Source organism: Lissotriton vulgaris, chromosome 9 (assembly GCF_964263255.1).
Source record: "Lissotriton vulgaris chromosome 9, aLisVul1.2, whole genome shotgun sequence".
In the NCBI taxonomy this organism is placed as follows: Eukaryota; Metazoa; Chordata; class Amphibia; order Caudata; family Salamandridae; genus Lissotriton; species Lissotriton vulgaris.
In genome coordinates this window covers 728,487,668-728,515,312 of record NC_141697.1, presented here as the reverse complement: position 1 = coordinate 728,515,312, position 27,645 = coordinate 728,487,668, and the positions used below count along the sequence as shown (strand labels likewise).

At 45.1% G+C, this 27,645-nt stretch overlaps 1 protein-coding gene across 1 annotated transcript in view; it reads right to left on the bottom strand.

Moving 5' to 3' along the window:
• NPAS1 (neuronal PAS domain protein 1) overlaps nucleotides 1-27,645 on the bottom strand; it is a 514,689-nt gene that overhangs the window by 49,409 nt on the left and 437,635 nt on the right. The window contains exon 6 of the mRNA XM_086938467.1: nucleotides 14,165-14,277. Within this exon, the coding sequence (XP_086794593.1) occupies nucleotides 14,165-14,277 (113 nt within the window). The remainder of the gene's footprint in view (nucleotides 1-14,164; nucleotides 14,278-27,645) is intronic.

Here is a 27,645-nt window from a genome sequence, read left to right as displayed (position 1 = left end):
ATACCTTTACATGCAGTCCATTCAACTTTAAAATGATCACTTTTATAGGTTCTCTGAAACGTATCTTGAAAAGTATCAAAGTAATCTATATTGCTTGTACCTTTTGTAAGTAATCTCATTACTTGATCTGACTCATTTTTAATACCCACATATAATGTATTAGAAAGGAGATTAGTCAGGTCAGAATGAATTATTTACTGGAATGAGCTATTTCAACAGCCTCAAACTTAGCTATGCCTACGTGGTCCAAGCCATGAAATAACTTAAAGCCAGTGAAATCCACCCAAACCATGAGCTTGTGCACCCACAATACCAACCTAGTGTATACATTTAGTAGTCTTTTGAAGATTTGCCATGTTCTATTACAGCGTTGCTCCTGGTAGATTCTGAAAGGGACGTTATTCCCTCACAAGATACTCACTGGAGACCTTTAAGTGCTAGTTTTATGGCACTATGTCATATTGCATCCACTACAATGGCGACTACTATATCGTCAGGCTAAGATTATAGGGGCATATTACCAAGCAAGGCGATAGTCGCTAACGTCGCTATCGCCTATTAGCAAGGCAGGCGTAGCGATGGAAATATTCCTGCTATCGCCAAAAACTAACGCCTGCTCTCACCAGTTCTTAGCCATGTTATCCAATGGAAGGTGGATAACATGGCTAAGACCATTTTGTCGCTAATGCGTGAATATCTCTGTATTCTCAGCGATATTCACGCTATCGCCGGAAAATGTATCGCTTTGGAGATAAACGTTGCTAATAGCACGTGATCTCAGCGATAATTTCCGGCGATGCTTAGCGATAAAAAATTCGTTGCTAAGACTAGTTAGCGATAAATATCGCTAATCGTTGGTAATATGCCCCATAGTTACTGTTCCTACTTTCACATCGATTTACTTTGCGATTGAGGGGTTAGTCAATTTAGAGGATACAATATTTTTGTAATGTAATACAAACTTGTTATATAGCGAGGGCATACTTTTGGTGTTAAGTATTGATGTGTTCAGTCTACAGACATAGCTTGTGCTGTGGACATCCTTCAGTACACCAAAGAGCATCTGATCAAGGATTTACCTTGGAGACCCCAACATTCACTCTCTCTCCTCCACACATGTACCCCATGCAACTGCTGGCTCTGTCAAGTACCATACTGTTAGTTCCAAATGTATTTTAGGACACCACCTCTCAATCCAAAGCTGCTTTACTTGTTAACTATTCTTTTGTTTAGGAGGGCATTGAAGGTTTCACTAAAAATCAAACCAGTTCCAGGGATAAAAAGTGAAAAATCATGAATGTTTGAGATATTTTTTCTGTTATGCTGAGTCCGAGGTATCCGGAATACACTTGAACCCAATGGTGATTCCTCAATGCTTTGGCGTGAATACTAAAGGGGAAATGTATTAAAGAACTGTGTCGCCCTTGCGCCACGCAATGGGGTGCCAGGGTGACGCAACTACTAAGTTACATTTATCAAGCCACCCAAGGCCACCTTGTGTGGCCCTGCGTGACTTGAAAAATCTAGAGTAAAATAACACTGTGCACATTTCTACATTGTTTTACTGGGGGGATTTCCACGGGTGGAGCATGTGTGTTCCCATGCACACACCCATGGATTTTAGTGTATTCTCAGATTTACCATTTCTGGTGGGGAACAGCGTTGACAACGCAACTTTTACTACACACTACCTTAACCAAGCAACTTTTACAATGCAAATCGTTACAACGACTTGCACTGGGGGTGCGCTGTAGGACAAGGAATGGATTAATTTACTATCCAAAACCTTCCCTACTATCCACGGGGACTGGAGTTGGAATAGTAAATTAAACTATTCACTATCCAGCGCCCCCCCAACGCAAGTCGTTGTAGCGACTTGCGTTGTAAAAGTTGCGTGGTAAAGGCATGCGTTGTAAAGGCATGCATAGTAACGACATACATCCATTTCTGGTACACCTGGGAATGCATCACAGTGCTACGGCTCCCAAGGTGACACGTAACGTAGAGAAATATCTTTATTTCTCCTCGTTTTTTGTTTTTGTGCAGGAAGGTGTCCCTTCCTGCACAAAAAAAATGTTCTGCTTACACCGTAGGCACCCTTGCACCATGGTGCCTGCTTTGCTGCTAGGCAGCACATTTTGAGCCAGTGCAAGGAAAAGACAAGAATGTGCCATATAATGTTAAATAAGGCTCATTTCTGCCCTATCATGCAGTGCACCAAAGTGTCTTGCTGAGCTGTGCTGCGCTGCGTGATTTCTTGATAAATGTGCCCCTAAGTTTCTTTTTCAACAGGAAAAACAATGTATACAACAAAAAAGTGTTCCCTTTTTTCTTTGGGTTTGAAGTGTAAATTTCCTTTCTTAAGGAAGTAAAAGTGCTGGTTTCAGAGATAGGAGTCAGTGTGCAAAGGCAATCATTTTTGGGGAACAAGACTTTTTTTTCGTCATCAAATTTTGATCCAATGTAACCCAGAAAAATGAGAAAGAAGGAGGGATAAAAAATATAGGATAACATTAATAAAGGGAGTAGCAGGGATGAAAAAGAACCAGCAAGTGTTAAGAGACAGGAAGCGCAGAGTGGTGGAAAAAGAGGCCTGATGTGGAACCAGGACTCGACAGCCATGATATTCGGCAACCATGACATTCAGCAGTGTTGGCAGTTGGCTCCACAGAAACTAACTTTGGGTTGTGGCATCTATTCATTTATTTATATTTGTTTTTTTGTAAATTAAGGACTGCCTTGTAATTGGAAGAACCAGACACCAATAATACCCTAGTGAAATCTAGGGGTGGCTTGGGTATATTTTTTAAAGATTTTAAGATGTCTTTATTGAAAAAACATTAGCCTCCTCACCTCAAACTGTGTCGGGGCAGTGAGGGGAGATCTCCCTCTCAGTTGACATGTTCCCGCCACTAATGTAGGCTTCATGCAGTGGGGCAACATCCATCTTTCTCTCATCCTCAGCACCGTCTTTCATCTCAAGAGAAGGATTACACAGACGTATCAGCAGCAGGACGAGCAAACCCACGAGCTCCTTGAATGCCCCTGACTGCTGCCAGGGATGGACTGACCATAGCGGGAACCAGGTGTTTTCCCGGTGGGCCAGAAGAGTGGGGGCCAGTTTTGAACCAGTGAGGGCAGTTATTGGTACAGGGTGACGGTGTTGCACCCGTGCTGCAATATTGGCCCTCTGTACCAAAAGCAGCAGCAGTGTTTCCCACCAGGATGCCACACCCCATCCAACCCCGCCAATCCCCCCACCCTCCTCTGCAGCCAGGCTGACTTAATTGCCAGGGCCGGTTCGCGTTCCCAGGTCGGCCCTGACTGCTGCTCAAAATCCGGGCATTGATGGGTCCTTGATGTCAAACAAGCTGGAATATCCTCTGCTGCACTTGCTGACATAACTTGACCAGCTGTTGATTGGCCAGAAGCCTCTATCCAAGACAGAGAGAGAGCACTAGAAGCAGGTACATATATATGCACGAGTGCACTGAAGGACACAGAGTGAAATGTCCTCATGAAATGGTACAAGGTCAATTTATTGGTCAGGAAGAAGTGAGCGGCAAAGAAGTGGGGATGAACGCTCATTATGATACCATTAAATTGCATTAGAGTAACACCTGTTATCAGTTACCAGTGCTTAGAAACAACATAAGTGTGGTATGAAGCACTGTGTCAAGACAAGCTATGATGATGATTATTTTTATCATTATTATTATTAATAATAATAACAAATCTGATCTACATTTTTTCATTTCAAAAAAAGTTTTCTTCTCTGCAAGCTTAGAGTTGAGACACAGTGCAGATTTCTTTGGGGCAATGTTCTTTTCATTTTAGTTGATTCAACCTCATCTAAGGAGGTGTAGATACCATGTGTCGAATATTGAAAGCTGAAGCAGTATCAAGAGAGGAGATTTAAAAGCAGGAACTCTGATACCAGAGCTAAGACCTCATTCATTATGATCCTCTCTGATTCTTGGAATGGAACTTGTTTTGTTTTCCAGTGTTTACAGTACAGGAGAACAGAATTAAGTCAAAGCAGATACTTAATGGTCTAACTAAACTACAGATAAGGCTTCATTCATTACTACCCTATCAGGAGCGTAGGGGAACAAAAATAAGATTCTGTGATCTGTGTAGCGCAAGTCTGTTTCTCTTATTCTGCTCCAGTTCTGGCTGGGTTAGTTGGTGTTGGAGGGAGCTTTGGCTTGAGATGTGGCGATATTGAAATGGATACTGTAGTGGTTGGTAACATGTGAGTAGTGAGGCTGAGCGGAAGCTGGTGTAGTTGTCAGAGGTGAAGATTTCACCTACAGTGTGTCCTGCATTGTGTGTAGGGTCTGTGACAAGCTGGAAAAGTCCACAGTTGTGTAGACTCTTGAGGAGGTCAGAAGAGCGGTGATCAGAGGTCCTCCAAGGAAAAGCTGAAGTTGCTGAGAAGAATGAAGTTCTTGTAGTAGGTGTGGGAGGCAATGAATGAAACACACAAAAGGTGATGGGAGGCTTTTTGCAATAAGTTTAACCACTGGCAATATCTCAGTGTAGTACTCCACCCATTGGTTTTATGCTCACCGTGCACCCTCATTTTGGACCCAGCCATATGACCCTGTTCCTCATGAACTGACAAGCCAGGTCTTCCCTGAGCTAGAATACAAGCAACCCAGGACCAGGTTTGCCCTAATTATGGGCTCATCAGCCACGTACAGCTTGGATCCAGTGACACAGTGAGTATGGGACCCAAGTCTGGGCATACCCGTGGCTTAAGGCAGTGTATGAAACACACAAATGGTGATGGAAGACTGCTTGCAATATGTCTAACCACTGGCAATAGCTCGGGGTGGCAATCAAAAGCATTGCTCCTTTACTCACCATGCCATCTCAATTTTGACCCAGCCATATGCAAATCAATCTTGACCCTGCTCCTCATGGAACAGCCCACCCTGAACTGCAGTGCCAAGCCAGGTCCTCCCTGAACCAGAACACTAGCAACCCATGAACAGTTTCAACCTATTTATGGGCTCATCAAGCAGGTATAGCTTCGTTCCAGTGACACAGCGTGCTTGGGACCCACAACAAGGAACATTCATGCCTCTTAGGGTGATACATGAAACACGCAAAAGGTGATGGGAGGCTGCTTGCAATAAGACTAACGAATTGCAATAACTCGAGTAGCACTCCAACCGATCGTATTTTTTGGGGGGGGTGGGAGATGAAGCCTGAGATGAGGTTGTTGAAGTTTCCTTGCGGACTGGTTGGCCTTTAAGCTAGGGTGCCCTTCATGGTGGTGCTGTTGTTTGCTAGCAGGTTGAAGTGTATGTGTTCCACAACAGGGGAGTCCTGGTCAGTGGTGGCTGTGTTTTTGAATGTGTCTTTGTAGACGATGGTGAGGCCTCTACCGAGTTGTGGAGGAGATTCTGGCGTGCAATTTGTTTATCCTGCTGGGATGGCCAATGGTGTAATGGAACTTGAGTGGGCCCATCTGCAAAGTTCACGGAGGGCCCCCCACACTCTAGACCCATACAAGAGTTTTCAGGCCTGGGGCTATTGTTACGCTACTGGAGAGGGAGGTGGAGTTCATCCAGGTTTCTGTTAGGAAGTGGAGGTCTAGTGTGTTGTTGCTGAGGAGGTCCTGAAATTCGACGGTGTATTATTTTTACAGAGAAGGAGTTTAGGAGCATGCATTTGTGCATATGTGAAGGTTCAACGTGGTATTGGGTGAGGTAAGGTTGTGAGATGGCGGTCTGAGTGAGGGGAGTGTGTGGAGCTGAGTTGCTGCAGGTGAAGTGACAGTGGGAGCAAGAGTAAGATCCTCTCATTCTGTGAGGTGCAGTGCTCCATCAGTGGGTGGAGGGGTATCCAGGGTTGAATGCATATAGGGTCACTGCGTAGTAGCGGTGGTGGGTGGCCTGACCTGGGGCAGTGGCACTATGCACGGTCCAGGCATTGATGGGTGCTAACGTCCTTGTCTGTGGTGTGCCTTCAGCACACCAGCAGTGTGGTCACACAGCGGCTACCATTAAGTAGATTCTGGGATGGTGTGGAGCACAGGAGGGTTGTGGGTGGGGATAAGGTGAAGCAGGAAGAAGATGCGGGAAGAAGACTCAGGAAGGTAGGTAAGGAGTGGAGGAGACAGGAGGAGGAACTGCGCTGGAGGGGGTCAGGGAATGGAGGGGGAATGTCTCCTTAGCACAACCCATCCGGTCCAGGTGCAACACTAGAAGCAGAAATGAGCAAGGCTCTAAATCACCCACTATGTTAAGAAGGTGATAGTTTTATGAGTGATTGCTGTCACTTCTTCATTGAAGGAAAACATGGGCAGATATTTGTCAAAAGGTGAGCCCTAAATCTAGCTGGTGAAGTCAGATTTGTGTCAGTTCTAGCACCTGATAAAGACCCATGACAGTTATATTTTTATACATCACCTCTCACTGTGTCTCTTAATAATAATAATAATAATAATAATAATAATAGGGGCATTTGTAGAGCGCTGAGTTACGCGCACCGGCGTGTCCCCGCGCTGACAGTGAGAAAAGCATAGGACAAGGAAAACAGTGCTAGCAGGTCAAAAATTATCTAGTGTAGAGGTAGGTTTTTAACTTAGCTCGAAACTTCATTTCTGCTGGTTCCAAGCAAAGGTCCACTGGGAGTTTGTTCCAGTGGTTGGGGGCCAGGTGCCTGAAGGACCTGCCTCCCATACGAGCGTTCTTTACCCTGGGAGTCCTCAGCAGTCCTCCGTCCGCAGATCTAAGCGCTCTAGGAGGTTCATAGGCTTCGATCAGTTTCTGCAAAGGTCGGGGCGCCCTACCATACAAAATCCGGTGACATGTGCAGAGGGCTTTGTACTCAACTCTGCTCTTAACCGGTAGCCAGTGTAATTTTTGTAGTGCCAGCTTCGAGGGCGCCCTTTTGGGCAGCCTAAGAATCAGGCGTGCCGCCGCATTCTGCAGCACCTGCAGACGTGCCACGCTTTTACTCGGTGCCCCAAGGTACAGCAGGTTCGTATAGTCAAGCCTTGCGGTCACCAAGGCATGCACCAAGGTTTGGCGAGCTTCCAATGGCAGAAGGTCTAGATCTTTCCTTAGTCTCTTCAGGACCCCAAAACATACTCCTACCACCCGATTGATCTGAGGCCCAAAGGTCAGAGCTGCATCGAACCAGACGCCCAGGTTTTTGGCCTCCTGACAGGGGGCAGGAGTTGGTCCAAGACAGGATGGCCACCAGGCTGACGACCAAGCCGACTGGGCTCTCCCTACCACCAGCACCTCTGTCTTGCTGCCGTTTAGCTTCAAGCAATTCATGGCCATCCAATCGGCAAGATCTTTCATGCACGATTGGAAGCCATCTGCAGCCAGACAGGGCGCGTGCGATAGGGAGATGACCAGCTGCGTATCGTCAGCGTAAGTTACCAATTGGAGGCCATAACTCTCCACAATCGATGCAACGGGTGCCACATACAAATTAAAAAGGGTCGAGCTCAGGGACGAGCCCTGAGGCACACCCTGACCCAAAGGTACCCCTTTGGAGTAGTAGTCGCCCTGCCTCACTTGAAAGCTCCTTCCTGTAAGGAAGGCCTGGATCCACCTCAACGCGGTGCTGGCGATGCCACCTTTGCTCAGACACTGCAGCAAGGTGGAATGTGCTACAGTGTCGAACGCCGCGCTGAGGTCAAGCAGGATCAAGGCCATGGTTTGCCCCTCGTCTACGCCCTGTCTCAGATGTTCGGTTGCCATGAGAAGGGCGGACTCTGTGGAATGACGCGGTCTGAAACCGAACTGCGTATCGTGGAGCAAACCCACCTCCTCTACATGCTTCATGATTTGGGTGTTCACCACCTTCTCAGCCACTTTGGACAGAAAAGGTAGGAGTGAGATAGGCCTCAGATTTTCCAACACCTCAAAACCAATGTGAGATTTCTTTCGGAGGGGGAGTACCACCGCCTGTTTCCACCCCTCAGGAAGCGTGCCAGATTTAAAGGAGATATCCAAGACGTGCCTTATGTAAGGCTCTAGGACACTTAAACTGTCCCCCAACCGCTTAGGAGACACCAGGTCCATAGGGGAGCCAGATTTTACCGAGAGGCATGTCCTGACCAGCTCCTCAGGAGGTGGCGTGATGACATTTGTGAGGGATCCCGGGATCTCCATACCCACTGCTGTAACTTCAAACTCAACTCCCATGGGAGGAGGGTTGGGGAAGGTCGAGTAGATTTTCTCCACTTTGGTGGAGAAATAGTTGGCGATGCGGTCACATGTTTCAATCGAACAGCTTTTCGGGTCAGCGGACGAATCGATTGTGGTCAATGACTTGTAGATACAGAAAAGCTCCTTAGCAGAGTTTTTTGCCCCTAGAATTTTCCCTGCGTGAAAGGCTGCCTTTGTCTTTTTGATCAGTCTGTGATGCAGCCGCCTCTTTGCTAAGAACAGTTCCCTGGCCTGAGCATCATAAGATACCCTCCAGGCTCGTTCAGCACGCTTACACTCTGTCTTAGTCCGCCGCAGCTCTCCATTAAACCAAGGAGCAGATCTTTCCTTGCGGCCGCCCTCAGATGTACGGCAGAGTGGCGCTGTCTGATCTAACGCCTCAGTGATGCGCCTATTCAGGTTGAGAACAGCAGATTCAATGTCCACACCTCCAGGCTGGCAATCCCTTGTCAGTGCTAGATTAAAATCCTCTAAGGAGAATTTTGCCCACTTCCTCCTTGAATAGTTCAGGGGTGCCTGACTATACTTTATAGGTTTTATGCTATTTATAGAGAATGCCACCAGAAAGTGGTCTGTCCAGGGGATCGGCTCAATTGTAGAGACTTGAACCCCTCCCCAGTTAGCAAACACCGGATCCAGCAGGTGGCCTTGACGATGCGTGGGACTAGAGAGCTTGAGTTCAAGCTGAAGTGCTTGGATGTCCCTACAGAACTCCTCCGCTCCTTTATCCTCTGGGCTATTAAGGTGTAAATTCAAATCTCCCAGTAAAAGAAATGTGTCCCTACGTAACGCTGCCTCGGTAAGACTCTCTACCAGCCTCTCTCTAAACTTCGTACAAGGCCCAGGAGGTCGGTAGACAAGAAAGCCTTTAATCACCGTCCCCCCATTTAATTGTATGGTAAAAGTACCTGCTTCACTCTCCGCTACCGAGGTAGACTCCAGTGCACAATCAAGATTTTTCTTAAAAAGGATCGCTATTCCTCCTCCCTTCCCCACAGGCCTATCCTGCCTGACCATGGAGTAATTCTCAGGCATGGCCTCGATGATATCTGAGTCGGAAAACTGGTCTAACCACGTTTCCATGAGGAACAGAAGACCAAACTTTCTCTCCGTGAGCAGCTCGAATATATCGAGTCTGTGCTTACGCAATGACCTCACATTGAGAAGACCGCATAATAGCGCGGCATGCTCCCCGGTGGTATCCAGCACGGTGGTGAAACGATACCGACATTGGCCACACTCCTCATCCTCACTTGACATGCCATGCATACAGGAGCAAGTAGTCACCGGACGTAGGCTGAGGAGCTGCTCCCTGTCCCAGCAGATCTTAACATCCGGACCAGGGGTTGTCGCCCTAGCCCGCAGTCGGCCGCGGACGGGCGCAGACGGGCTCGACTTTGGCGACACTTCGGCGCGCCTTCGTCGCGCCCGCTGCGCTCGTCCGCTGCGCTTCCGGGAGGACATCCTCCTTTTGAAGCCCTCAGCCCGTCTGCCTCACAGCCACTAGACCACTAACCGGTCAGTCACAGGCGGAAGCGGAAGTGACTGTCTCTCACCTCCATGCCCTCCGCTCAACGGTGCTAGCCACCCTGTCGGACCGAGGCGTGGAGGAGGGAAGACAAGACAGTCACCCCAAATGCGTCCGGTGAGTCGGGGGATACGGGGGGGATACGGGGGGTTTAACGAAGCCTCAGCCCACTAAGGACTTGACCCCAGCGGAATCACCGCTACGAATGCAGCCGCAAAACACTCAGGAAAATTAAATTAAAATTTGCTGTGCAGCACAGTCCGTGATTAAAAACCCAGCGTGACCACAGTTTAAAACACAGTGCCTGCGCGCAAAGCAGCTGTGAGCCCTGCCACTGCTCACTCACCGCCACTCGCCCCACGTCTCTGGTTCCCTTTTGAAGCCCTCAGCCCGTCTGCCTCACAGCCACTAGACCGCTAACCGGTCAGTCACAGGCGGAAGCGGAAGTGACTGTCTCTCACCTCCACGCCCTCCGCTCAACGGTGCTAGCCACCCTGTCGGACCGAGGCGTGGAGGAGGGAAGACAAGACAGTCACCCCAAATGCGTACGGTGAGTCGGGGGATACGGGGGGGATACGGGGGGATTAACGAAGCCTCAACCCACTAAGGACTTGACCCCAGCGGACTCACCGCTACGAATGCAGCCGCAAAACACTCAGGAAAATTAAATTAAAATTTGCTGTGCAGCACAGTCCGTGATTAAAAACCCAGCGTGACCACAGTTTAAACCACTACATCACCTCTACAGGTTTTTGTCTGTACTGGAAACAGTCCATTCATTCTTATAAGGCATATATGACCTGGTATGTTCCAATGCGCCCAGTTCAAGGTACAGACAAGGCAGGCACTCTTTCTGTAATATGGGCCCAGTGGATCTTATCCATTGCATCCGGAACACGTGTTACTCTTGCCATCTAACCCAAGCCCTTACATCCACAGCAGAAACTGTGTGTATCACAATTCCACTTCAGGAGACATATCTATCACTCTTCCTTCAGAACGCTGCAGAGACTGAGAGGAACAGTCATGATGCCCAGAAACACATTTCTTACCTGCCCAGAGCAGTTCTTTAGAACTCTCTCTTCATGTGCCCTTGTTGCCACCAGGGATGACCTTAAAACACAGTTGACCACAATAGGGTTGTTGAATTACTTCTCTTGGACCACTCTGCTGCCTTTGACATGGTTGACCATGACACTCTGACACAAAGAAGCTACAAAGCCGGAATAGAGGGAACTACTCTAGACTGGATCACATCCTACCGTCACAACAGAACTAAAGTCACCATACCCCCCTTTCTCATCCAAACCGTAACTTACAAAAGCAGGGGTCCGTCAATGCTCTATCATCTCACCCATGCTTTTCAACATCTACAAGCAGTCATTATCGAAACTGATCACTCAATTTCACCTTATCTGCTTTAATTATGCAGATGACACACAAATACTCATTCAACTGGAATGCCCGAAAGAGATTGGAAACTCACCAATTTTCCGTTGTCTCAGAGCCGTGGATCAATTGATGACATGGAGCCATCTAAATTGAATGCTTCTAAAATGGAAATACTCATGTGTGGTGATTAGAAAAAGTATGACCCAATTACTGCATTGCCTGATGAACTGGGAACATCACCTAAAGTTTCAAAGGAAGTAAGAAACCTCGGAATGACCATGGAATCCAAGATATCAATGAATGTCCAAGTAGACAAACTAGCAAGATCAAGCTTTGTTGCTATTAAAACTCTGCTACACATCTTTCCCCATCTGGGATTGCCACACAAGGTCCAGGATACCATCTCTCTTGTTCTCGCCAAACTTGATTATGCCTGTAGCCTCTACCACGGACCACCTTAAACAACTATGAAAATACTACAACGGGTTCAGAACTCGGCTGCCAGACTATTCTTACATATAAAGCCACAAGCCCACATCTCCCCTGCCTTGAAAGCCCTACATTGGTTACCGGTTGCCAAAAAATCCACATTCAAGCGGCTTTGCATCACCCACAAAGCGATAGATGGAACGGGACCGCTCTTCATCAGGAATAAAATCACCAAATGCATTCAACAAAGGAACCTCAGCTCTAGAGTGGCACCTCCTCTCAACATCCCACTGTACAAGAAAAAAATCATGGGTGGCACATCCTTCTCTGTTTAAGCAGTCCAAGTGTGGAACTCTTTACCCCCAAACATAAGATCCACGGATAACCACCTTATCTTCAAAGGACTACTCAAGAGTTGACTCTTCTTCACATAGCCACCATACTCAGACATAAGTATACAGCATATCTCTCTGTATAAAAGCATTTATTAAGAGTATAGTCATGGACCTATATATGTGTATACCTTTGTATAAACGTGTATAATAATGATGTTTTTAAAAATATAGATATTAGTTAGTTCTGCTTAAAAAATGTACATATTACTTACAGTTACATTATTCTATGTTTTAATATGTATATAAGCGACTGCATAAATAGGTAAATTTTTTATCATAACTATTTCTCTACATTTGCTTCACTATTGAATTGTAAAAAATAAAAACAAATGAATTAATTTAAAGCTCACTTAAAAGCTGAATTTGTATTAAATGCAACTTTAATCTACATATATTACGTTCCTTATGCATATATATATATATATATATATATATATATATATATATATATATATATATATATATATATATATATATATATATATATATATATATATATATATATATATCTTCCATATACTTATGTAGCTATATATTTATTACTTAGCTTCGCATTCAGCATATCTAATGCAATACCCAATTTCTCTTGCAATATCTTCCATCCCCACTCTGTTTTCTCAAACCTCATTCTACTACTCTCTCCAATGCACTACCCTATTTCTCACCTTGTACCACTCACAATATATCCTCTACCTCAACTCTGTGACTCATCTCAAACCTCATTCTACTACTCTTTCCAAAACACTACCCTATTTCTCACCCTTTACCTCTATCAATACATCCTCTACCTCCACTGTCTCATTCATCCCAAACCCCATACCACTACTATAATCCCCAAAATAACCCTTTCTAGACACTTCCCTCCTCTACCCCTCCTTGCATCACCTCACACCTCTTTTACTATTCAGATCTACCACACAAGCCTTTCTAAACCCTTTCCTCCGACTCTTCCCACTCCACCTCCCCTTTACTCATCTCAAACCCCTCCTACTGCTATGAACTCCAAAAAAGAAGAAAAAGAATTCTAGACCCTCCCCTCTTCTATTCCTCCACTATTCCTTTTCAATCCAAGTAATAGATTAACATTCCCACCACTCAAATTTATTTCATATTTCCCTATACTAATTCCCCACTAATCCTGTTTGGGTTCTGGAGTAGCGTGCTATCTGCCAAAAAGCGCTTCAACACCTCATCAGAGGTAGCAAGCGCTATATAAATGCAAACCTTTTCCTCTTCTACTATCCTTTTCAATCGAAATAACAGACTAACATATCCACTGCTCAAATTACTTCCATATTTGACTATAATAATTCACCACTAATCCTTTATGGGTTCCGGAGTAGCATGATACTCACTGAAAAGGTGCTTCAAGGCCTCGGCAGGTAGTAAGCGCTATTTTTTTTTTAAAGACCTTTATTGTACACTTTTAAATAGAAAAACACAGCTCATAGCCTACAACCCCATGGGCCGGCCGTGTCATTTGTAGTCGTTCGTCCAGACCTACGGATTAAAACACAGCCCTTTAGCCGACAACCCTGGGGTCCGGCGGCGTACATTCTGTAAGTGTACCTGTTTGCAATTAGTTCTCGATTCAGGTAGATCGGCGGTCTAACATTTTTATTTTTAAAAAATTAACTTGCAACTTGGTTCTAGATAACAAACTGTCACGTTGGTTGTCACTATGTTCATGTTGTTACACAGCATAGGTATGTACGTGTACGGAGCTGGAGATGTGAAATATTCTGTGTGTAGTGGTGTAGCACAGTGATGTCTACTTAGATCCTAAATCCCTCTATCCTCTATCTAGATCTCTTCCTCCTCCTCTTCTGAACTAATGTTATCTTCTTCTGGCAATGGGTCACACAGGTCTCCTCTGTATGTATTCCACGCTGACCATACTTTGTACCATTTCTGCGGAAACGCTTTAGAGACATACACCGCCCGCTCTATCAACATCAATATGTCCATGTTTTTGCTCCATTGCTCCATTGTGGGTAGTTCTGATGCGCCCCATTTTTGTGCGATATCTCGTAGTAAGCGCTATTTAAATGCAATTGCAATTCAACACATTTCAAATCATCCTTCTCATGTCAGACCCTTGGCTATTGTTCTTGCTAACGAAAGCCTTTGAACTAACTCTCCTCATACAGAGTCAGTCGAACTAACCACCTCATAAGCCAGAGCCCCAGATCTCAATGCTCGCTGGATCATTCACTCACCTTATAACCTGAGGTCTTCACGTGGAGTCCCCGCTTGGTCAGGGTGGACTTCATACGAACAAAGAAGGATCGTTCTAACGTGTCACTTTCAATGGCCAAGGGGCTGAGCGGATCTGAAAAAAGCAAAATGTTAAGACACATTGAAACTCAATACGATAATGAAAAAAATGCTACGGGAGCGCCCAGGCGCTGATCTTGTTTCAAGTAGTTAAACAAATATCAATATGTTTGGTGGTCCTATTTTACCTGCTCACATTCGATGACTATCAAAAATACATCAAAATATGAGAATATTAAATTATTTACCAAAAAGAAAAACAGAAAAAAAATGAGAATCTGCCATAAATATTGATATGATCTTGCAGAAACCTGCATCTCGCTGTGTGGGTAGCTTCGCATGTTACATGCTGGGAGTCCCAGGGGTGCCTGGCTTGTGTCGAGAGGATGAAGCAATGCCTCCTAACCTGACTCCGAAGGGTATGGATCTGGCTGAATTCTCGCATTCCACGTCGATAAAAAAAGTTTGATTTTTTTCAAAGTTGGGAAACAGACTCCTCTGTGGGCTTCGAATGGTTGGACGCTGTATGCCCGGCCAACACATCCATGAAAACAGGGTTAGGCGTGCTCAGTTTTGACTCGTGTGAGAACTGTTGCTTTGCAAGAAAAGCAGTGGTTTCTAATTTTGGAAGGGGCAATTTATGAAGGAGCAAATGATCAAAAACGAAAAAAATGTCTCAGCTTTGAGGCATGGCAACCTCTAAAATTTCTAAGGGTTTGAGTCTATCACACATTGAAGCTACAATAAATACCTGCCTGTGGACAACCTTGGAATATCACCTCTTACCTCAAAATGTAACTTCAAAATAAACAATTTTTCAAGGGTCCCACAAGCATGACTAGAATTCAATGTTATCAAATTGGAATATATTGAGGAAATTGGATTTCGAGGGTACCCGACGCTTTGGCTGAAAATATAACACTGAGATACCATAAAAAAGAGGCGAAATGTTCACTATTTTGGTATTGCAGGAGCATATTACCAACAACTAGCGATAATTATCGCTATGTTGGCTTAGCGGGAATATTCCTATCGCCGCCCTTCACCTGTTTTTATCGCTGAGAAACCTTGCTATTATCAAGGTTTATCTCAGAAGCGATAAAAAACGGGCGAAATGCATGAATATCGCTGTCAATACAGCGATATTCAGGCATTACCGTGACAATGCTCTTAGCCATGTTATCCACCTCTCATTGGATAACATGGCTAAGAACTGGTCAGGGCAGGCGTTAGCTTTTGGAGATATTCGCGCTTAGCGCAAATATTTCCAAAACTAAGCCATTGTTGGTAATAGGAGATAGCGATATTAGCGACTGTTTCCAGTCGCTTACATCTTGGCACGCCCACTTTGCATGTCATTAGCGATAATTATCACTGACATGCAAATTGGGCCCCAAGATGATCGCTATCTCTTACTAGCTGTCGCTAACTGGTGTTAGCGACAGCTTGATAATTGGGCGATCAAATTATCGCCGCTTTAGCGGGAAAAAATCCCGTTAAAGCAGCGATAATGGCCCTTGGTAATATGCCCCATAGACTCATACTGAGTGCATTCTCAAGGAGAAGTGGAAGAAAAGTTTAACAACGGCCTGGAAGAAGCGCCAGTAAACACTGGGGGCTTATTTAGAAGGCCCTTGCGCCACTTTTGCTTATTCTTTAACATGGGGAAAGTGACGCAAAAGTGGCGCAAGGGGCTTGTAAATCTGCCCCTGGTGGTGAGAAGACGGTGGAGGATTTTACATAGGGTGACCAGACTTTAGAACAAAAAAATTGAACAGTGCCAGACTTAGAAGTAGGACTAAACATTGCCATCTACCATGCACCTTGAAGTATCACAAAGATAAGACCAAACGACACATTGGGCTACACAGGCATAACCTATAAATCTACCAAAAAGGCTATTGATAAAAAAAAACTGAAAAAGTGTTTCAAAGTCTGTACACCTTACTCCATTTAAAAAAGTTAAGCCTAGCTCACATTCAGTCTGATTTCTTTGCATTCTGGGACTTATAGTCTTTTATGTAATGGTAAAAAAAGATTACAAGCACCAGAAAGCAAATGAAAGAAACAGAACTGGATAAGCTTTAATTTGTGCTTTCGTATCCTCTGTACCCCAGACTGTTTAATTTAGGATGTCTCATTTTGTCCTTAACCCTGGCACCACCCACTGCCTGAGTAACTTGGAGTGACCCTAGCTCTGCCATTAACAACCTTACCATGGTGAGAGAAGGCTCTGGCTGGTGCGCTAGTGCATTCAGATTCACACCTCTTTAATAACTGCTGCACCGTGAGAATGAACCGGGAAACAACACTTACAACGCAACTTTTACAACGCAGTACCTTTACAACGAAACTTTTACAATGCAACGTCCATTACAACGCATGCCATTACAACGCAACCATTACACCGCATGTCACTACAACGCATACCACTACAACGAATGTCATTACAACGCAGTCATTACAACGCATACCATTACAACACATACCTACACTATCCAACACTTACCCTAGTGTTGCACCCCCTGGAGTTAGAATAGTAATTTTTACCCCTACACTATCCAATACTTACCCTACTGTTGCACCCCCTGGAGTTAAAATAGTAATTTTTACCCCTACACTATCCAACACTTACCCTACTGTTGCACCCCCCTGGAGTTAGAATAGTAATTTTTACCCCTACACTATCCAGTACTTACCATACATGCAATGTAATGGTATGCGTTGTAATGGTATGCGTTGTAAATGTAGTATGCGTTGTAGTGGAATGCGTTGTAAAGGTAGTTTCAAAGAATTTGTTGTAATGGCATGCGTTGTAATGGAATGCGTTGTAATGGATGTTGCGGTGTAAAAAATGCGTTGTAAAGGTATGCGTTGTAAAAGTATGCGTTGTAACGACATACATCCGAATGAACCAGCACAAAAAGTGACTCTTGCAACCACAGAACCTCTGTCACTGGTGTGAGAAGGGGGCAGCTGAAAAAGCAAGCACTGCAATGATCACCGGGTGAGGGCTGGCAACCAGGGCCCTTGGATCCATTTTGGACGTATTTTCAAATTTACCAGCCATTTGATATCATAATGCTATGCTCTATAATATCATGATTCTTTTTCTATATTCTTTGAGCTGACTTCCAACCAATACTTTCTGCTCACTTCCCACCAATATTGGCAGATCATATCTATGCTATTAGTTTAACTTGCACATCTTTCGTACACGCCATTGTAGTGTTTTCATATAGTCTGAAGTCCTTATGTAATGAAACTGGTTTTACTGTAAAGCGCTCTGACACCTTCAGGTAAAGTACACGCTATATAAAAATGCATAAATAGATAATGTCACATACGCGGTAGTCTGACCCTCCTAAAAAAAACGGGACATTTATTTAAATAAGAAAGTAGTGTCGGGAAATGTGGGACGTCTGTTCACCCTAGGTTTACAGGCACCCACCATGAGTTAGGCAACGGGGGAAGAGTTTTAAAAAAAACACAATACTGTGAGACAGTACTGGAAGTTAAAGAGTAAGGGAAATAGGCCTGAACGGATCTGGGCAACCAAAATCTAGATGGGGTGAAGGTGGACAGGAGATGACAGGGAGGGCCAGACTGGCCTATAGGACAATCAGGCAGTGCCTGATGGGCTAGACTGCCATGTCAGTATGTAGGCCTGTTTTTGGGCTGTTTGTGGGCTGTTTTGGGGCCTGTTTTTACTGTTGAGCTCCCCATATTACCACATACATTGCCTTCAGCAAGCACAAATGCTTGCAATCTTCCATACCTTACAAATCACTTACACCGCATATCTTCACAAGTTCAAAACTGCCCAAATTTACAAATATGGGCCACTTCTTTGGCTATCTAATTCGTTATCGGCAGCTACTTTTAGTTTGCGGCCATTCCTATTTTCTATCTCAGCTCAACCCTGATGGCAGTCCATGCCTCTTTACAGCACAGTTAGTAAACTAGTACACCTCATTAGGGGAAAGCACAGCCTGCGATGAGCAGAAACATTGGGTATCAGATGAAGAGTTATGGGGCACCATCCCGTAAGCAAAGGAAACAATAACAATAGACATACGTAACCCCTTCGGCGCGAGGCTAATTCCCCTGCGGTGCAAGGGGGAGGGGGGCCGTGCACGGCGCCGCGGTGCTGATGACGAGTCCAGGCTCGTCCTGCAGCACGGTGCTCATATGCTGGTGACACTCGTCATGAGCCCGCCCGTGCAATGGAACGCTCAGCACAGCGGGGGAATTATCCCCGCGTGTGAGCGTTCCACGGCTCACGACGAGTCCAGGCTCGTCACCAGCACACGAGCACCGTGCTGCATGACGAGCCTGGGCTCGTCATCAGCACTGAAGTTGTTAATCTTACACCCCACACATTGCAGCAAGTAAATTGTAATTGGTGGAATCACATACAACCTCTTTGCTTTAGATCTAGTAAAGGCACTAACGAGGTCAATGTGTTGGTTCCCAAAGAGGAATTGACCCCCGCCTCCCAAAACAAAGAGGAAGCACTAGTATTACTGCCATCTGGAATGTTCACCCCGTCTTTGCCCAATTTCTCATCACCTGCCCTACCACAGGGGGGGGGGGCAGGGAGGAAGAAGAGCACATCACCATCATCACCATGTGTTCCTATTGTATCAATAGTGAACAGAGCAATACCCTATCAAAGAGAAGTCACAATACAAGCAAAACACAAATGTTTCCATCCCATTTATGTATGTGTCTGCATATGTGTATATATTTATTCAGCTTTTGTTTAGGTGTGTACCCCAAATATGGAATGTTACACCAAATGTTCAAGTCGAAGGACTAGGGTGACCACCGCCACCCAGGTCATTACGGTCACTCTTTCCAGTCCTCGGCCTTCTTATGATAATTAAGAGTATTCTGAGTGTTGCAGTCTTGCTTCACCTCCACTGAACCAAGTACACCAACAATTCAGAAAAAAAGATCTGTAAGTGAAAACCTCAGGACTGGAGGCAGTGTTCATAATATAGGACTGTGAGGGTGACCTGTAGGGTCACGAGGCCTAAGGGAAGGTTGCAGCTGCATGAGAGAGAGAGACCGAGTGAAACGGTGAAAGACAGAGGAGAGATATTTAAAAAAAATGCAGACTAAACTACATAAAGAGAAGAAATACGAAAGACGCGATGGGTAGAGAGAGAGAGGAGATAAGGCGACAGGAAGAGAGAAAACGAGACAGTTTTGTATTGTGTGAGAGAGAGGATCTAAGGAAAGAGAGAAGGATATGGGAGATATATCGAGAGAGAGAGAGAGAGAGAGAGGGTAGAGAACGATAAGGAAAAATAAGGAAAGATAGATATGGATGGGAAGAGGGTGAGCAGGGAAGAGAAGGAGAGAAAATAAAAGATAGACGGACGGAGAGAGAAAAGTAGAAGGAGGGCGGTTTTGAAGATGAAGGTAAGAAGAGAGAGAGATAGAAAGAAAGAGAGGGGAGAGAGAGGTAGATAGATATGAGACAGCAGAGGAATTGGGGAGAGAGGGATGGAGGTGCGTTAGAAAGGAAACACAGATATTTAGAGGCGGTGAGAAATACCGAGAATTGATTTCGAGAGAAGTGGAGGGAATGACACAAAAAAGACACGAGAGGCAGGCACCGTGTCGGTCTCCTTGGATCCGAAGCATTCCAGACTGCGCAGGCGTGGTGGGAGTCTGGGGGAGTCCGTGAGGGCCAGATTCGGTGTGATGTCATCGCACCAGGGCTAAGGGGCATGTAGTTCAGTACAGTATGTATAGACACACTGCATCCTGCTTAAACGAGGGGCACGTGAGAGTACAAACAGCAGCAGGGAAGTAAGGAAGGGTAAAGTTGGAGACCTGCAGATGATCCCACGAACACGAGTGGATCCAGACTACGAGGGCTTGACTGCCTGCCCGTCACATCCCGTGCACGCTTCCGTGCACCACTCGGGGCTGCGTGATCCCGGGGTGCAGAGCAGCGATCGTTATAGGGTCCCCAGGGAGGCACAGTGCCTGGGCCCCCATCACCCTACGTCTGGAAGATATAGAGGAGGCGGCCCATGCGCACCCCAGGTTCACCAGAGCCCGCGTTGTGCTCCAGGCTGCAGGGCCCTGCTTTCTCATTCCCTTTCACTCCACGATGCACATAAATCTTTTAAAAGTTCCCCAGATAAAAGAGGAGCAGGGTGAAATCAAAAACCAAGCTGGGCTGTCTGAAGCCTCCTTCTCAGCTCTTCGCCTCCGCGGCCCTACAGCTCCAAGCAGGAGGTGTGATCCGGCACCAGGGGCAATGGTGGCGCCCTCTCCCTCAGCCTCCATCCACTAGTGGGGTCTGGCAGGTGCAGGTCGTCTCTAGGACTCAAGATATGGGGTCCCATCGAATGAAACCGTAACCCCCTAAAAATGTGACCATAGAACATCGGGTTTTAAATATCACACCGCCAAATATCAAAGACAGAACTGTGAAGGTAGGTATAGACTTACTAGTTAACTCCACAACTCCACATATAGCTACATGGTTGAGATATCTATCTATCTATCTATCTATCTATCTATCTATCTATCTATCTATCTATCTATCTATCTATCTATCTATCACCATGACTCTATATGTCTATCTATCTATCTATCTATCTATCTATCTATCTATCTATCTATCTATCTATCTATCTATCTATCTATCTATCTATCTATCTATCTATCTATCTATCTATCTATCACCATGACTCTATATGTCTATCTATCTATCTATCTATCTATCTATCTATCTATCTATCTATCTATCTATCTATCTATCTATCTATCTATCTATCTATCTATCTATCTATCTATCTGTCTGTCTGTCTGTCGGTCTGTCTCTGTCTGTCTGTCTGTCTGTCTGTCTCTGTCTGTCTGTCTGTCTGTCTGTCTGTCTCTGTCTGTCTGTCTGTCTGTCTGTCTGTCTGTCTGTCTCTGTCTGTCTGTCTGTCTGTCTGTCTATCTGTCTGTCTGTCTGTCTGTCTGTCTGTCTGTCTCTGTCTGTCTGTCTGTCTGTCTGTCTATCTGTCTGTCTGTCTGTCTCTGTCTGTCTGTCTGTCTGTCTGTCTGTCTGTCTATCTGTCTGTCTGTCTGTCTCTGTCTGTCTGTCTGTCTGTCTGTCTGTCTCTGTCTGTCTGCCTGTCTGTCTCTGTCTGTCTGTCTGTCTGTCTGTCTGTCTGTCTCTGTCTGTCTGTCTGTCTGTCTGTCCGTCCGTCCGTCCGTCCGTCCGTCTGTCTGTCTGTCTGCCTGTCTGTCTATATGTCAACAAGGTTGTGCATCGGCAAAGGGTTGCGACGCCAGGTTCCCCGGCCGACTAATGGGGTTGAAAATTGTGCACATCATTAAAAAAATAATGAAATTCACTGACAAAAAAAAACACAGTTAAGAACTGAGTTCTGGTCCTTGCTCAATTGCAAGAAAGCACTGAAACACTGAAATTTACTAGTTCTGTTTTTGAACAAACAAAAACATGCCATAACATCAAAAACTCCTCACCAAAATCGGCGGAAACATGTTGGGGATCCGCTAAAGCTGTGCATCATCCTAGCAAAAGGCAGGAAGACCTTTGCATACTACTAAGGTGGGCAGGGCCAAAAGGGCGAAGCTTCTAAGTGAGTTTCACATTTGAATACTCATATTAATTTAAAGGGAGAACAATGGACCCTGCTCTCACGAGAACAGGACAACAAAACACCCTCTTGTCACAGTCATATACAGATTGCTCTTTAATAGATCAACAATGCAGTCACCTCCACAAAGGATTTCAGTTCATTTTTCAATATGGAATTGCTGAGAATACACTTGCTTTGTCTTCACCAAACCCAGGAGTTAGGATCATTCGTCCTTTACAGAAGTGGAGCTTCAATGGGGGCACCTGCTATATCTATATTTGTAAGGACCTCAAGTTGAGGTTTAATTTCTGTCAAATGAGGTTTAGGGCCAAAACGGCCTTGCAAAAATGTAATGGAGGCTGCACAGCCCCCATTCCCTGGGCTAATTTTGGCCCAGTAGACCCAATCCCCCAGGCCTGGCCGCATTTCAATGGGGGAGGAGGGCAGCCTGACCCTCTCCCAGGAATAACTTTGGCCCCTGGGACCCCATCCCCCAGTGCACGACCTTCAAATGCTGAGTACCCGGGAATCCACCTAGGGCACCCAGTTAGCGGTTGGGCACAGCGGGGGAGCCTAAATGCTCATGTGGTCCCTGCCAGCTCCCTGCTTCCTTCGTGAGCTGGCATTGCTCTCACACACAGGAAGCTGCTGAACATGCATCTCCGTGTGTCTGAGAGCAATCGTTTTGTGTGGTTCCCTACCAGCTTAACAGCGGGCTGAGAAACAGACAAAGGCTCCGCTTCCAGCAAGCGTGAGCACTTTCACAGCTCATGCTCAATAGCTATGACTTGACGGGAGCTGCTAAAGCGCCCACCAATTTAGAGCAAACAGCTATGTTCTGGGGTGGGCACCCCGGGACATAGCAGGAGCCCTCCTTTGGGATTCGGGTGGTCGAGATGGGGGCCACGCAGACCCCTTCCTTCTGTGTTGATGGGCTGGCCCGAACAGGTGATGGTCCCCGGGGCTGTATATAGCCTGTATTATCTATTTTTTAGGCCAGAGGAAGGTGGTGGTCACAGGGGCTTCTAGAAGCCCAGGAGGGTGGTTTGTGCAGCCCTCCCCTCCAGTACTAAAATCAAAGCCACAGGAGATGGTGGTTCCAGCTCCTGGGGCTTCAGGAGGCTCAGGAGGTGAGCCCCATATGCCCCACTCTTTTTTTTTCTAAAATGTCCCCAGAACCTGGCACTTTTCAAAACAATTGCACAAGTCTGCTCTTATTTATAAAAACAAAATTGCCATGAATTTGCAAATTGTTGTGAGTTTGCAACAAAAATTCTAGGATGCCAGGACCAAGGCTGGGCTGTTAGGGTATTCCTACCCTGCCCCCTTTTCTTTTCTTTCACTTTTTATTGGGGACTCGTCTGATGTTGAGTCCCAAGATGGCTTCAAACACTTCCTGATTGAAGTGCTGGCACCCAATCAGAGCTCTGCAGATCTCTGCATGAGCTTGTCAGTATTTGCGAAGGCTTCACAACCACAGATTTACAAATTTCTTTAATATCTAGAAAAACTACTTAACGGATTTACACCATATAAAAAAAAGCACAATCTGCGGACGAAAAGCAAGCTTTCTGCCAAATTTGGGTGTAATTCCGTCCAGCGGTTCGGGTTCCAGTCATGTTTAAAATGTCTATAGGTATTAACGTGGGAGCATGCTTTTTTTGACCTGCCCATATCTGTGGTCCCTGCTTGACGGATCACACTAAAACTTTCCACGCACAACAAGAATCAATAGCACAGTTTTTTGGGGGAAAAGTTTGTGAAGATTCGTCAAACTGTGCCAAATAAATAGGCAATGTTGTGCTTAATTTGTAAAACATAAAACATAAAAGTGCCAGGGCTCTCATCAGGAGGCCACTGTAGCTTGCGCCACACATTGTCCCTGCCATCCTGCCAACGAAAGTAACAAAACACCTGCAAACCATCACACTTGTACATTTGTGACAATTCAGACAATTCCAGGCCCCCAAAGCTATAAGAATGGCTTGGGCAGCAGGTTATAGCCTTTTTTAAATGTATATTGTATTAATAATAGATGGTTGCTGTGGTCTTCTCTAAATTAGCCAGATAGTGCCACAAGGTGGCAGACTGTCACAAGCGACAGGGTTGACAATTAAGTGCCGGTGTTGAGCATTGGAAACCACCGGCTCAAATTTAGCACTGGATATAAGCAAGTCCAAAAACTTTTTTTCCTATAGACACATGGTCCTAACTCTAAATACCTACTGGCGATATCTATACGTACATGTATTTCTAAATCTTTAAGGGACATTGTTGTGGATTAAAATAGTAAATATATATTTACCCATATATAATTACCTTCACAATATATTGGTAGTCAATACTATTTTTATGATATTTTGTCAGTCCAATATTTTTGAGCCCTCACATCTAAAAAACAACTCTACAAAATCGCAGGCCTAGAAAAAAGGAAAACTACAATTATGCGCACGAGGAAAGCAAATGTTACATCGACAAGCACATGTGAGTTGAACCTTAGACAAGATTCGTAACTCATCAGTATCCTACGATTGCTATGCAAGTTAATGCCAGACTTCACAGAGAGTAGGAAAGAAGACCTGTGCCCCCCACGACATCCTACAGAAATAACCACATGGAAAAACATGCCCTACGCAACATCAGCCCAGATAAAGGTGCTGTGCCCATTACACTGCTGTGCCACCGTGTCCTTACAGACAGTGATCACTAAAACTTGTGACAGCTAACAGCCATCCACTTGTAATCCTCTGATGAGAATGTGGGACTGTAGCAAACTATATCGGTTCTACTTGATATTCTAAAATGTAAGCGAAGTTGTGAAGAAGAATGGCAGACAGAAAGTGCCGACACATGTAGCTTGCACAATCTGAACCACAGAAACAGAGCAGCACGATGAGAGCAGTGCAGTGTCCTCACAAGATCAAAAGGAGCTGCTGCATTGGTAAACATGTAGGGTGCTGTACATAGGCTCACACAGGGGAAGGTGCAGGGGAGTTCAGTTTGTAGTTATGGGTGAACAAAGCACACAGGTTTGGGGCCTGCATTCTAAGGAGTACTTTGGTTATGCTGAGCCCGAGTTTGTTGAGTCCTGGTCTCAGCCGGCTTATATCTACTATGACAAGATACTCACACCAAACTCAGGACCTCATTTAGGGTTCTTTTGCCATAGGACAGCGCTGTAGGCCTTGCTGCTACGCTTCCCTACGCCAAAAGAAAATGGTAGGAATGTCTAGTATCTATTAGATATGGCACATTCCTGTCTTTTCCCTTGCGCCTGGACATGATGAGCTGCCGTGCACCATGGTGCAAGGGTGCCTGCGTTGCAGGGATGATTATTTTTGTGCAGGAATGAGAAATCTTCCTGCACAAAAACAATCACAAGAGGTGTTTTCCTCTTTTCATGTGTGCTACAGAATGTAGCACACTTAGGAAGAGGAAAAACAAGGAGAAATACAAATATTTCTCCTCGATGTGCCTCCCTTACGCCTCCTCTGGGGAGGCATAATTTTTGGGCGGTGCCTCAGACTTATGATTTCTCGTAAATCTGGGTCAGTGACAAAAAGCCATGGCTATTGCTGGGAACGCCCACAGCAACACCCATGGAACGCTCCTTTTATGCAGTATTCTGCGTGAAAGGAGCTCATATGTGTAAGTCTATGAAAAGCCACGTAAAGTGGCTTTACTGGCCCTATGAATATGCTAATGCTACATTGTGCCACCGTAATGTCACAAAAGTGACACTCCGGAGGTGCAAAAGTGCCAGTAGGGCCTCATAAATCTGGCCCCCAGTCTCTTCTTGGTAGGTATCCTCCACCCCAGGCAGTTCACCTCTTGGGCTGTCCTGGAAGTAAAAGTCCACGGTCAAATGTCTTGTAAAATTCAAAGTTAACCATGAACAAATCACATCAAAGTGCATTTTCCTTTTAGTTTTCTGTTAGTTTATTCATCGATTTAACAACTCATATGGAGCAACCAAGGCATCATAGCCACCGAAACAGCGGGTTACATCATAAGGTTGCGACAGGGACAGAGGCATAGTTGAAAACATCAAATTAGTGTTTAAGCAATACAAATAAGAGACACTTGTTTAAAAACATCTGAAGGAGCAGGCAGCGTTTCTAAAGGTAGTAAGTTGGAAGTACTTTTTTAAGTCCCATCGTCCATTACCAAGATCTTTACTTATAGTTTGTATAGTGAAAGTTCTATTTCTTTTTTTGCGAAGCTTTCTATCGTGGGAAATTTCCTCTCAAGTTTCAATCAACATTACTCTTTTGTTAGACTCAGTGTCTCACTTTCTCTGCTCTCTTGTCCCTCATCTTTTCTCTAGTTTTAGAGCCAAATATACTATTACTAAGGTATCTTCTTTTGACATTCTTATTTCTCTTTTCCCAGATGCTTCCTTTTTGTGAAATGTTATCTATGGATGGCAAATTCTGTTTCTCTTTTTGCCAAGCTTTGACTGTTTTAAGTCAAGTTCATTTTTTACCAATCAACGCCAAGACATACCGCTCTCTTACCTAGCTCGGTCACTCTTTTCATAAATATGGTTGTTTTGGTAAGGCCCAACTCTCCTTTACAAAGTTCTGACCCTTATTTGGCAAGCCATGCGCCACTTTTCCAATCCCTCCCCTTTCCTCCGTTATGCTCCTCCTTTGCCAAGAAGTGCCTCTCTTGAATCATTTAGGCACCAGATGTACAAAGAACTTTTTGTGCCCGCAAAAAACCTGTGGCCCAGGTACTAATCCTATTTTGCGAGTCACAAATCAATTTGCGACTCGCAAAATAGGAATAACGACTCGCTAATAGGAAGGGGCGTTCGAAGGGCGTCCCTTCCTAATAGCGACTCCTTAATCTATGTAAGAATGTTTGGCGACCACAATTGCGGTCGCAAAACACTTGCAGTTTACCACCTTTCTCAGAAGGATGGTAAAGTACTTGCAAATGGGGAGGGGTCTCCAGGGGACTCCTTCCCATTTGTGAATGCATGCGCAAATATATTTTAAGGCAGGCAGTGTTCCCAGGGACCACTTAAAAATGAAACTGAAAAGTTTCATTTTTCTTTTTTAAAAGCAGCCCGTTTTCCTTTGAGGAAAACTGACAGAATAAAAAAAAAAGACTGCCTTATTTAAAAGCAGTCACAGACATGGTGGTTTGCTGACCTTGGCATGCCACCATCCCTGGGAGTGCAAGCCATTCCTAATGGGGTCGCAACCTGGTGACAGCCTCATTAAAATGCATGAGGCATGCAATTTGCGACCCCCATTAGGAATCGCTAACAGTGTCTGAGACACTGTTATACATCCCAATTTGCGAGTTGCAAATAGGAAGTCACAAATGTGACGCAATTTGCGAGTTGCAAATTGGTGAGTCGTACATCTGGCCCTGAATCCCTTCATCCCATCTCTGAGTCTTATTTAGAGGAGAGTGGTAATGTCAAACCTACTATTTTCTAGTGCTGTAAGTCCGCTAACAGTTGAATTACCGCCTTAGCATTACTACGGTGGAACTACTGCTGCCATGTTGTAGCACCCTTTAGTTCCCTAGAGCTTCCTAACTCTCAGGGTGCTATTCCTATTTTTATAGTATGTATTTCCTGCTCTGATTTTGCCATACTCATCTTTCTTTTGCCACACTGATTTTTTGTTTCTAGTCCTTTCTTTCTTTCGAAGTTATGTTCATCTTTTGCAAAGCACCATGAGGTTTATTTACAAGCCCCTTGCGCCACCGGTAGGCCCCTTTTTCCCATATTAAAAGTGATGCATCAGTGGTGCAAGGGGCTTGTAAATAAGCCCCCATATCTTTTT